This window comes from Mercenaria mercenaria, chromosome 7, assembly GCF_021730395.1.
Source record: "Mercenaria mercenaria strain notata chromosome 7, MADL_Memer_1, whole genome shotgun sequence".
Lineage (NCBI taxonomy): Eukaryota > Metazoa > Mollusca > Bivalvia > Venerida > Veneridae > Mercenaria > Mercenaria mercenaria.
Window position 1 is genome coordinate 36,208,925 of NC_069367.1, and position 13,144 is coordinate 36,222,068.

Sequence of the window (13,144 nt, forward strand, 5' to 3'; positions counted from 1 at the left end):
TCTAAATAAATTACTTTCCAAATGAATAGTTTGCAAGTAGAGGTTTTTTCGACTTCCATTAATGTTGCTCTTATTTAATAACGGGTTGTTTATTCTAATTATCGGTTGTAAAATACATAGCTTTTCCCTACCCCCTTTTTCTATTTAAAATCTTTTAAATACCCATCATCCAGCTTTATATGGTCAAAAATATAGATTATATTGTATACGTGATAAAAAGAATATATCTTCTTGGTTGTTGGTCGAATATTTTTATTATACATTTTTTGCATTATATAAAGTGGGTGGGGTACATACCCCGGATTTGCGTATTTCTTAGCCAAACCTGAACTAGAGTATCTAGATGATTTTCTATTCTAACAGACTGTTTCGCAGCGGTGTTAATAAATGACTTTGAGAAATAAGACCATTTTAAAGGTTACTTCTTTATACTGTAAATTTTAGGTTAAATATTTTTATTTTATTCTCTGGTATTTTAGGTGCCAAATCTTATAATAAAATGTACATAAAATGAGTACATTTTGTGTATTTTTCAACCATAAGCCTTATGCGTAAAAGCAATGTTGAAATATAAATATTTGAACTGATTTTAGAAACATGATGCCATGTTTTGTTCGCAAAAAAGCGTTTTGAATCTTAAAAAAACTGCAAATATGCAGAGTTATCTCCCCTTAATATTCTCAAATTTCGCAAGAGCTTTTGTTTTGCAGGCCCGATTTTTCTGATCCGCGAGACTTTGCACTTTCATAATATATATAGAAACTGACTATAGCATGACCGGACAGGTAAATCCTGTTTCTAGGCACTTTTCGCACTTTTGGCTCCCTGGCTATTTGGTATGTAGCATTGCCTACTGGTTCTTTAACAAGATTGTTCAAATTATGCCCCTGGGGTGAAAAGTCCCCGCCCTGGGGGACACTTGTATTTGAGTGATATATGAAAAATACTTAAAAATATCTGATCATATTTCCTAGTCTGTTTAATTATAATTAACTAATGACCCCAAGTAATTAGGGGTCACTTGACTGTGACCTTGACCTACTGACCTACTTTTTTGTTTTTAAGATACAGTCTTGATGACATATACACACATCGATCTTAGCACTGACTATCAGTGACCATGAATGTGAACTACTTTCTTAATATTTTAGCATCAGTATGTGGTTCATATTACTCAGGTGAGAGATCCAGGATCATCATGGCCGTCTTGTTTTCATTTTTCACATTTTTTGTGGGCTGTATTGTCATGACTTGAAAAGTCTTTGAGTTTTGTACTATAGTAGTGATTCTAAGGGAGGAAATGTCAATGATGCTTTCTCTTTAGCCTGCTGGCAGCAAGTGATTTTGCCTTTATGACCAGTGCATACCAAGATCAGCCTGCACCTCAGCACTGGTTTCTATTCAATCAGTAAATTTTCAGTGAACACCCCTTTGAATCATAAGTGGTACAGCCCAAACTGCACGACTGACTAGTCCATTTAGAAATTTAGCAGGATAAAGGTTTAAAAAAACAAATATGTTTGTATTCTTGCAAATCTTCGTCTCTGTTAATGCTTTAAATTGGCTTTGCATGCTTTTCAAAATGTGGGCCGCTGTTGCAAATGAATATATAGAGGTTGCTTTCTCTTTAGCCTGCTTGCAGCAAGTGATTTGGCCTTTGTGACCAGTGCATGCCAAGATCAGCCTGCACCTCAACACCGGTTGCTATTCAGTCAGTAAATTTTCAGTGAACACCCCTTTGAATCGTAAGTGATACAGCCCAAACTGCATGACTGACTAGTCAATTTAGAAATTTAGCAGGATAAAGGTTTAAAAAAAAAACAAATATGTTTGTATTCTTGCAAATCTTCATCTCTGTTAATGCTTTAAATTGGCTTTACATGCTTTTCAAAATGTGGGCCTCTGTTGCAAATGAATATATAGTGGAAATTGTTTTGTTTTAGTGTAAGATCGAAATATTTTTCACCTAGAGAACACTATAATGCAATGTTTTCACGAAATTATGGTGTTCACGAGTAAAATATATTTCGAACTTACACTGAAACAAACATTTTCTATTTATTTTATGGGTTTTGAATGGTTTTGACCAAATTACATCCCGTTTGTCCGAGCAATTTCACGTGCATTGCATCATGACGTCAGAATATCTTTGTAGAAAAAACTGTAAATACATGTATTTCTATTACGTTTCCTGATTTCTTTTACGTTTTATTATGATAAAATGTAAATATTTATGATCCTGTTATTATTTTTATACATGTATACCTTTACTGAAGAATATTTTTCAATGAATTTTCCATCATTTATAGTTCAAATTCTTCCGCATTCAAGTGTAGTTTCGTATTTGTGAAAAATGAAAATGATATTTTCACTGTTTGAAACAGTATTTCACTTAAGAGAATAAATTAAATTCTGAACTTGTAATCAGTTAAAAAAAACACGGGAGAGACAAAAAGTGGTCTTTATTTGCAGAGGTCTTTATTCTCAAGTTAATATACAGTGTAAATGTTAGAATAAGAAACAAAACTAGCAGTTTTTAAGGTCAGGTTGTCTCTGTTTTCATAAGTGTCTTTAGCACAGGTTTGACAGTAGCTTTGAAAGGAATATGTCATGATTATCAAGTCAAAAACTATTGGTTATTAAAGTAATTTCACCATATTAAAAATTATTATGTTCTGTTCAATATTTTTCCAAGGCGTATTAGTTACATCTTCCTTTTAACAAGGAACGCATGATTTTGTAATACATTATTCTAACATGACTTATTTGATTTCCAGTTAAACAAAGAAGGAAATCAAGCTCTGTATATTCTGAGATAAACAACGGTTGATGCGCGGACCGGTAAGAGAGCATTATGACGTCAAATTGTCACTTGTCGTCCGATAATTACTCCTCGGGTAAATGAAGTCCAGTATAATATTTATTAAGATATGTCAATGAGCATGTCAGAATGAAAACAGTCAAGGCCTTCTTGTGATTTATCGTCTAATTTACCAAGCTTCATCGTTCTGATGCTTCAGTATCCAACCACTCGGGCTAACGCCGTCGTGGTTCATTTCCGACGCATTTGAACTCTGAACCGAGGTAAATTAGACGATAACTTGCTCGAAAGCCTTGATTATTTGTTAAATAGCCTAAACACTGAAAGCCTCTAAATATAGTAAATTAAGTTTATTTTCATTGTATTATAAAACTGCATGCAATATTTTGCTTGCTTTTTTTTAAGAAAGAGAAAAAAAATCTTATGATTTCAAAATGCTTTTAACATTCAGGGTATGAGAAACCTTTAATTTATCAATATTTTTAAACAGATTTGAAATTTTTAATATGGACACATCAGTTGACCACAACCAATTGATGACCATAAATTCTGTAAAAACAGTTTGACCAATGATCAATATAGTTTTAGAGTTCTTTACTTACTTCCTACTAAAAATGTATCCCATATATCCTGAATATGAAAAATTCGGAATAGAAGATAAGCATCTGATAAAAATATTATTAGATTTGCACTGACAAATATGCACCATTTTCGAAATATCATGCTCCAATAGTTGCTGCACAGTTAATTAATGCATTATTTCTGAATATGTAAGCATTTGATATTTGAATAATTTGAAAGATATATACATAAAATATATATGGATTTGGAAACTCGAATAGCGAGGAAGACTAGTAGACAGATTTTTACAGAGATATACCTTTACAAAGTATTTTTATAGCAGTGTTTGTGGCGTGCTACCAACAAGCAAGATCCACTCCATTATTAACATTACACAGATTCTGAGCTAATTTTTCATAGGTGTTAAAGTAATTTGTGCCATTACAACTACAGGAACAGTTTACAGTTTGTTCAGGATCGCTGTTCTAACAATCCCCGAATAAATTTAACAAATAATGCAACTTTTTCTAAACCGCGCTCCATTACACTTGCACCTAAAACATTATGCTTAGGATTGAAAAATGACGGTATAAATTCATTTTCAATGCATTCCTCGCATCGCCTAAAAACATCAAGTACAAGGGGTACGTCCAAGTCATAGCATTTTTCTGCTACATACATCTTTTCAGCTGGTCCATAAACAGTTTCTTTGCTGTCTTCTCCCTTTTCAATGTCGGGTATGCTTGACGTTTTAGTAAGGTCAATATACACACTATCTAACCCTGACGTTCTAGCTTTTGATTCAATGGCAGCAAAGAACATCATTTTCAGCATGTAAGATGGCACTATGGACTCTGGATACTCGTAAACTTCAATGTCTTCTTCTGAAGACAGACTGTCATGTTCCATTCTGTATGCAACCGTACCTTCATTGTAACCTCTGAATATAGCCGTTTCCTCAGGAGCGAGGGAGCATCTCCACAGATCATCTTGTCCTGCAGTCATTTTTTGGCACAACAAGGCTAGGTAAACGCAGAATATCTTGTGTTAAAATCATTTTTTCTATATTAAATTGTTCCGGCCACTTTAACAGGGTTATAGCTGGTACTACGTCAACACTTATTTCCAAATCCTTGTACCTACATCCTCTCCAGCAGAGCTTCATTGCTGGATTAATGGTCGTCTCCATGATCCTCAGCTCCGGATGTTTTGGAAAATCCTTGCTAAAGACGATTTTTTTGAGAAGTTGCGAAAATCCATCATACATTTTGTAAACTGGCATTGTTGTTGCTCCAGCAAACCTGACAAAGTCTTCTGCTTCTGGTGTACTGTTTATTGTCATGGCCGCATAATCTGACAAGGACACAGACATTTGTCGTTCAACGCAATCGGGTCTGGCATCTGTTCTCCCTGTTCTGCTTGGGTAATATGCTGGTATACAAAGTTCGGACTGGAGTTTACTGTCCAGCTCTGAAAAGACAGGCCAACAATATTTACTAAACTCTTCCAAAGCAAATATGTAATCAAACTCATCTGGACATCGCGTTTTGGTGCCTTCCGATGTGCTTCCTGCATGAAGAAGTTTACAACGAAATCTCCAGTCTTCCTTTCCGATCATTTCTGCCAAAGTCTGCATTAACTCTTCCATTTCTAGTTGAATTTCTTCCGCTTCGTCGTCATCAAATCCTCGACCAATTTCAGGAGATTTTAGGATATTTTTAAGGTAAGACTGGAGATCAAGCTGTCCTTTTCTCTTTATCTCTTTATTTTCAATCATTCGTAAAACGGTGTCGGAGGTAAGGAATTTGCCACCGCAATTAGATAATTCACAAAGGTTTTCAATAAGCTCATCTACGGTGTATGTATTGCTTTTCCCTGTGTTATCAGAAAGGACGCGAGCAACGATCTCAGCTCTCCTAAATTTTGCGACTTCCAAAGGTGTCTCGTCGAGTTTATCTGTCAACTCTGGATTGGCGCCATGCTTCAGCAAAAGTTTCGCCGAATTTTCACAATTCCCCCATGCAGCAAAGTGAAGAGGAGAAGAAAGGGTTTTATCCACATTATTTACACTAGCGCCGCTCTGTATAAGCATCTCTACAATTTGAACATCATCTTTTAGAGCAGATTCGTGAAGAGGACAGCAACCATGAGTATCTCGTGCATTTACATCAGCATTATATGAGATTAATAACCTGACAACTCCATCATTGCCTGCTTTCACTGCCTCGTGTAACGGCATTCTCCCCCAGTCGTCATGCTCATTTGCGTTTCCACCATTTTTGAACAGATTGTCTACGATTTCTAAACTGCTGTTCTTCAGTCCTGCTGCAACATGTAGAGCAGTTTTCCCCTGATTATCTCGTGCCGTTACCTTACAGCCCCACTTGATTAAGTTTGCCACAACATTAGCAGATGTGTCTGTATTTAAGTGAAGTGGGGTCTGCCCCTTCATGTCAGCCACATTTGTCGTTTTGTGTGACGGAAAAAACTCTTTCAACGTCTCTATAAAACTTTTTTCTTCGTCTTTAAAATATGAACGAAAGTAATGAACGGGGCAATTTCCACAATAGTCCCTAATACATAAGTCCGCCCCTTCTGATACAAGAGTTTTAACTGCTAATTTTGACGCCAACCATTTAGCTAGGTGGTGAAGCTGTGTCATTCCAAAATGATCTGTAGAATTAACATCACTTCCGTGCGAAATTAAAGATTTCATAGCTGTTACCATGGTATCGCTACCCGATGAGTTGCAGCAGGTATGCAAAGCAAACCATCCTTCGTTATTCTTTATAGTAACATCTGCACCATGTTCTAATAACAGCGATATGATCAATATGTCTTCCCTCATAACTGCTCTGTGTAATGGCGAATTGCCTTTCGAGTCTCTTGCATTAACATCTCCGCCAGCTTTAAGAAGAATTTCGGCAGTAGGTACATCACAAACGCAATGCATCGGATTGGTATCTTTGAAAGAATCTTCACCGTCTGCGTTTATTTTAGCTCCATGCGAAATAAGGACAGAAACTATTTCACTATGGCTCTTCTCTGCTGCTATATATATGGCTGTTTGATCCCATTCATCCCGAAAGTTAACATCGCATTGTTTGGAAGAAAGATTCTGTTTTAACAATTCCTTGTCGCCGGTAACAGCAGCTTTATGAAGATCACTAGCTTCCGAAGCCACACTTTCTGTCGTTGGTACAGATCCCAATAGATTAAATAGCTGAATTTTCGTCTTGTCTTTTGCAGTATCCTCGGCCATTTTTATTTTCTCATTGTTCGCAGCTTTGTGATCTATATCTCCGCTGTATTGGTCGGTTTTAACGAATGTATTTCCAACTTCTGTAACTTGAAACTAATCTCTTTGTCAAAAATATAATATATATACTATTTCAGTAGATAGTATTGTGCAGTCCTTTTCAAGCATGAAATCACATGCGCAAATATATCAAATTTCGAGAAAAAAAATACGTACCAGGGAAGTATTAAATTAAAATACAAATACCTGACTACACAGTGTGATTGTTTTAATGTTCTTAATCATTACCATTCAAGTAAAATTCCACTCTCCACTTAACATACATAGTGATTGATAAAAGCAACCTTTTTTTCTTGCATGCTTATGCAATGTCGATGATAGTTAATTATATCCCTTCCTGATCGTATTGTATAACACAAATTAACTTTGCGACTGTTCGAACCCTTTGGAGTCGTGATCAAGAGAGATAACCTCGAAAACATCTTTGTCCCAGATCTAGTAGTTTTATCCCTTGCACAAGCTCTCTTACTAACTATGATTTATCAGAGATGTATAATGTAGCATACCCTGTGAATTATATATACATAAACTCTACATGTAGAATTACATAATTTTATTCATTTTATACACAACGAATTCCAATGTATCATTATTATACGCTATGAAGCATGTAAAAACTATATAATGTGAAGTTCAATTACAAAAATTGAGAAATCGTGGGGTTAATGCAGTAAGGAGACATCGACATATGAATAAGGAAGGCACTTGTCTCCTTTCTGCATTAACTCCACGTTTTGGCGTTTATTTTGTTACCATGCAGGCCCGAATCCAGAAATATTTGACTGGGTTGGGAGGGGGGGAGGACACCAGTTTAAAACGAAGATGTTACCGCCGATGCGCTGTATAGGTACAGGAGGGGGGCTCTGTCCGTGTTATGGGGATCAGAGGGGCTGCCCCCACTGGAACGTTTTTAAATACATGTATGAAATGGGGCCTTTGGGGCATTTACTGGTGGGGGTACTCTCCTCATTTTAGCGGGGGAGGTCATGGGGCTGTCCCCCTGGAAATTTTTAAATACATGCAATTAATGCATTGTTGTATCAAAATTTTGTCCCCCTGGAAAGTTTTTTAATATAGGTATGAAATAGTGGCCTCTTACGCGTTTCTGGATCTAAATTTTGAGAAAATATTATTCTTTTGCCAAATTAGTTGGGTGCATCTTTGATGAGTATAGGTCACTTCTCAACTGGGGTGGGGGTGGGGCGGCGGGGGGTACACGAGCTTGCCATTCAGTTCAATGTTCAGTTTTTATGCCCCACACATTTATGTGGAAGGCATATAACTTTGCAAATGTCCGTACGAACGCACCGAATATTTTATGGCAGTTATGGCCCTTCGATAGTTTTTGCTATATAATGTAGGTTATAAGCCGAAAGTTTGTGCACCTTTTAGACGAGGTTTTGTTTTGTATAATTCTTGCGTATTATATCATAATATTACGATTCTGATGTAGAACCCATCGCTGCATGAAGTATTTAACAAAATATAGGCCAATTTTTATGAAACTTTACCAGTGGAGATTTTCATAGTACTTGTCATAACTTTTTAATTCTATTTTTTATTTATTTTTTTTTTAATTCTAAAAATATTTTGTTCATAATATCTGTCTTTTAAATGGTGACGCAATACATATATTTATTTGGTGTATGTTGCAAAATTACTGGAGCGTGTCGAGCTTTATTGACTTAAGCATTTCTGTAAAACATGTACACATTGACCTATCTTTTAAAAATACATGTAAAGAACAAGGTCGAAGCCTAGCTAACTAGAATTGATATAAAAAGAGAATAAAATGTCAATGTAGACATAAGTAGACTTTTCTTAAACTTTCTAGTCGACAATTTAATCGCAATGTTCTCATACAATGTTCTGAAGGTTATGGAAAAAAACACTGGACAGTGACAAATTGTTTTCATTGCTAATATGCTTGTATTCTTTTGTAAATATTGAAAAATACTTCTTAAAAAAAACATGCGGATGATAGCCAATAAGACGTTCATTTGAAATAAGGCAAAGCGTCAAAGCGAGCTTGACGACTTTGTTACAACAAAACTATCCGCTACTCAAAAGAAAGCAGAGATTCTTGAGAAAGTAGTCAAATAAGGAACGAAGGGAGTAATTCGCTGATTATGCCTCTGTGGTCACACCGAAAGTAGTCCATATCAGTATAAAGTGCTATTTTCCCGCCTAGTAAAGGTCATTTTCATGCCAGATATAAGCTGTATTGATACTTTATTGTAAAGAAGAATGTCTGTGGATGATTTAAAGCTGCGTAATGTTATATTGTTCCAAGTTTGTGTAGAGCCTGCTGATGTCTTCAAACGCAAGATTATTGTTTTATCATGTATATCAGTCACGTGACCATGGTTTTACTGCATTATGGAAAGCGCAATATTTTTTTGTTATTTATTGATTGTCTACAGACAGACCTTTAAGACAAAGACTATCTCGCAAGAAGTGAAAGGCTGGAAATGCTGACAAGAAATTGCTATGCATTGTCATTTTACATTGAAAATAGTAGCGGAGACATTCAGTACATTTTAACCTATAAAGAAAAACTCGCATTTCGTGAAAATTGCTTCAACCCAGGTAAAACTGGTATTTTCTTCAGAATTTTATTATGAACACCATTTGAAGAAAAACATGGTATGTCATTTTCAAATTTAATGCAAAATTGATACTTTTTTCCGAAAATTAGGGTTAGTCCTGATTTTAAGGTGTTCCTCGCATCTTGGTTTCGCATCAAGGAAATTGTTACAGAAACTGAGTACTTACAGCTGTCCCTTGAAAAATAATAGACATCAGAAAAGTAGGATAATCATTCTATTAAACTTTTGCAAAACTGCTGACAATAATTTATTGTTACCAAAATTGTAATGATTTTTAAACCTTTGACATTTCTTACAGGCACGAAGGTAGTAATTTGTTAGATATGCCTAGATGGAGAACCGATTACACCGTAACGTTATATGCTATTCGTCGCGTTTGTTTAAGAATATAACTGGCATGCTTTTCCAATTTCTATCTAGAATGTTATCATTTTTCCATCTAGCTGGAAATTTGATAAGTAATTGATAAGTAACTTTGAACAACTGGATGACGTTTCTCTTTCTTGCAAAGAAAACACTTTCTCGCCAACAGCTGCGCCTTATTATCTTCAAGTGAAAGTTTTAGAATCCATCAAATATCGAAGCGTTAATTATATGGAAGCGTTAATTGACCCCCGGGATGACGTAAAAATGACAGACATGTCAGGATAGATTGTCTCGACATATCGTGTAATATCGTGGCATCTCGGAAAGTATTAAGTCATGCCAGAACTGAATCTGGTCTTGTTGACAAAGTTTCTACCATTGGTCATAATTTATGCTACGCTTACCTAAATTTACTCGATTGTTGACATAACTGGCGTCATACAAAATTGTTTCACACAGGAAAATAGGACGGCATGCTACATAACCAAATAGACGTCATCCCAAAAATTATGTGAAAATGTAAATAACGTTATAGTTAATAGTGTTATACCTTGTCTTTTTGCAAAATATTTAGACGGCGTGAGCCAATACCCTTGTATTATTTAAAGAAAAATAAGCAAAATGTCGGTAGCTTTGTATTAGCTTTGGAATTCTGCCGTTTCATTGGAAGCAATGGCTCAATCTCACTGAATGTTAAAAGAATATATTTAAAATCATTAAACCTCGAGTTAAATTTTATGAATCAAATCCTTCCTTATTACCTCCTAAACCCAAGCTTTCACTTCGAAGTTTAAAGAAAGCTTTATCCAAGGTACATTCGAATTTTGTTTTTACTCATGCAGACAAAGCTTCTAATAATATTATTATTATATTACGCATTTATTACTCAGAAGTATAACAAAATGAACTGACACATACAAAAACTTACCAGTTATCATAACTAGATGAGGACACTATTGCAAAAAGTCATGCAAATCATTGTATAAATTTTAATGTCGCACTTGACGACAGTCAAATGAAGCTCCCTACTCTTTATTGGATCCCTAAACTTCACAAAACTCCATATAAAGCTCGATTCATTGCAAATTCAACCTTATGCACTACAAAAAAGCATTTCTGTACTTTTGACTTCTTGTCTTACTGCAATTAAAGAGCACGTACAGAAGTATTGCTCCAAGGTTTATGAGAACTCGGGTGTTAATCTGTTCTGATCCATCAAGAACTCTGGAGAGGTTATTAAAAAGCTAAAAAAACAAACACTTCAAATGTTCGAAGATAAATTCTTATGATTTTTCTACTCTTTATACTAATTTACCACATAATTTTATTAAAGACAAACTTGTAGCTTTAATTGAGAAAACATTTGCAAGAGAAATCGTTATCTGGCTTGCAATGAAACTAGAGCATTCAATTCTAACAGTACATTTGATATACAACCTATGGAGTTGCGATCAGGTTTGTGAAGCTCTCAAGTTTCTACTAGATAATATATTTATCAAATTTGGCAATAAAACTTACAGACATGTAATTGGTATCCCGATGGGAACCAACTGCGCCCCCCCCCCCCCCCCCCCCCCCCCCCCCTCATTGCTGATTTATTCTTATACTGTTATGAACGAGATTTCATGCTTGATTTATCCACTGAGACAAAATTTGAAATTATTGAAACTTATAATGGAACCTCAAGGTATCTTGATGATATTTTAAATATGGACAACCAGTATTTTTCAGAAATGGTAAAATATATTTACTCTAAAGAGTTACAGTTTAACAAGGCTAATACTTCAGATTTAGAAGCGTCATTTCTGGATTTAAATTTAAGAATTGTGAATAATAATCTAGAAACGGAAATATATGATAAAAGGGACGATTTTAATTTTGAAATTGTCAACTTTCCCCATCTTGATGGAGATGTCTCTCGAACAACATCATACGGTGTCTATATTTCACAGCTTATTCGTTTTGCAAGATCTTGCTCAAAGATAAATGATTTTAATGACAGAAACCTTCATATCACCAAGAAATTGTTACAACAGGGTTACCGTTATCATAAGCTATGGAAAGCTTTTAGTAAATTTTACTACAGATCGTCTGAACTGTTAGAAAAATACAATACGCCCCTTAAAACACTTTTAAAACTTGGACTTACACACCCGGAATACTATGGAGATGTAGTTTATAAAATTCGGAAAATTAAACATACCCCTTTTTTAATCAAATATTTGTAAAATTGGTTAAAAAGTTTATCAAAAGAGGATACGATGCGAAAATCGTGAAGCACAGTGCATGTTTAGTGATTGACCCCTCTACAGTTAATTGCTACGCTTTCCTATTTGATGGTGCGATGACTAATAAAGTGTAGGACTCCATGATGCTTTTCTCCTTAATCCTACATACAACGAACGGAGGGAGTTGATTTTTGCCTTACAATTTTCTTAGTCGTGCCCTTAAAAGTTAGGCTCTTGTTGCTCTGACTTCAGACAAGTTGTTGAGTACATTTGTGTAATTGTACCTTAAATTTACCTTAATTTTATGTTTTGCTTTACTTATCTGTTACTTTTGCACTAATGTTAGAGCCTTTCTCAGCGGGGATTTTATTTACATTGTGTTGTTTAACTTGTTGAAAATAGGGTAAGTGCGAGGTTGGCATGCCCTAAACGCGTTTAAACCCCCAGTTTCCTTTTTATAGGTTACTGACCGTTCCAAGGCGGTGCCCCTATTTTCAAGTGGTTGTTTTGTCTGTCTTGTATTGTCTGTTGCATATGTTTTCTTGTTTGTTGTAAGCGTTTTTCCTCCGCCCCACTCCCCCTATTGCCCTCTCTTTTCCCTGGATTTTACGCTACTTTTTGCATCCCTTCCCCCTTTACTTTTAGTAAGTTTTCGTGGCTCCCCTTTGGTTTGGCAGCCGAATCCCAAGACGGTACTTGATTGTTTTTCCTACGTGTGTAGGTGCGTTTGTATGCTTGTGAGTCTATAACGGTGCCCTACTGTTTCCTTATGTGTTGCTTGTTCGTTTTTCTGTCTTATTTAGTTGATCGTAGTTGTGTGTTTATCTTTGGTACATGAGTGTCTGCGCTTTTGTGGTTTACGTTGTAGTGCGTTTGTTTTTAAAGAACATGACATTCCCTTGTATATTCGTCCTTGTTCTACTTTCCCCTTCGGATTCCTCCTCCCCCCCCCCCCCCCCCCCCTCCCACCACCCCCGACCCCATTTCACCCCTTGCCGTTTCCTTCCCCTCCATCAATATTTAGCATAATTAAATATGTACTTGTTGGATGTTTGAAGCAACCCGTCTGAAATAATTTTCCATTACAGCTTCTTTTTGTTGTGTGCTTACTATGTAAATGCGTGGCTCTGGGGCTGTGTTTTTGGTGTTCTGTGCTTCCGAGAAATCTACCCTTACCTATTATCTACAATAATACGTTTCATTCATTTGTTTTAAAGTAGAGGGATGACTGTCATACAAG

The 13,144-nt window shown here is 35.7% G+C and overlaps 1 protein-coding gene across 1 annotated transcript; it reads right to left on the reverse strand.

The window, feature by feature from the left end:
• Positions 1–2,446: 2,446 nt before the first annotated feature.
• LOC123549556 (serine/threonine-protein phosphatase 6 regulatory ankyrin repeat subunit A-like) lies at positions 2,447–6,899 on the reverse strand. Its single transcript, XM_045337732.2, has one exon. It carries the CDS (start codon positions 6,642–6,644, stop codon positions 4,368–4,370), a length of 2,277 nt encoding a protein of 758 aa, XP_045193667.2. The 5' UTR covers positions 6,645–6,899; the 3' UTR covers positions 2,447–4,367.
• Between the last annotated feature and the right edge of the window lie 6,245 nt (positions 6,900–13,144).

Bases quoted from the DNA above. Each gene is read 5' to 3' on its own strand.
- LOC123549556 (XM_045337732.2), bottom strand. From the start codon at position 6,644: ATGGCCGAGGATACTGCAAAAGACAAGACGAAAATTCAGCTATTTAAT.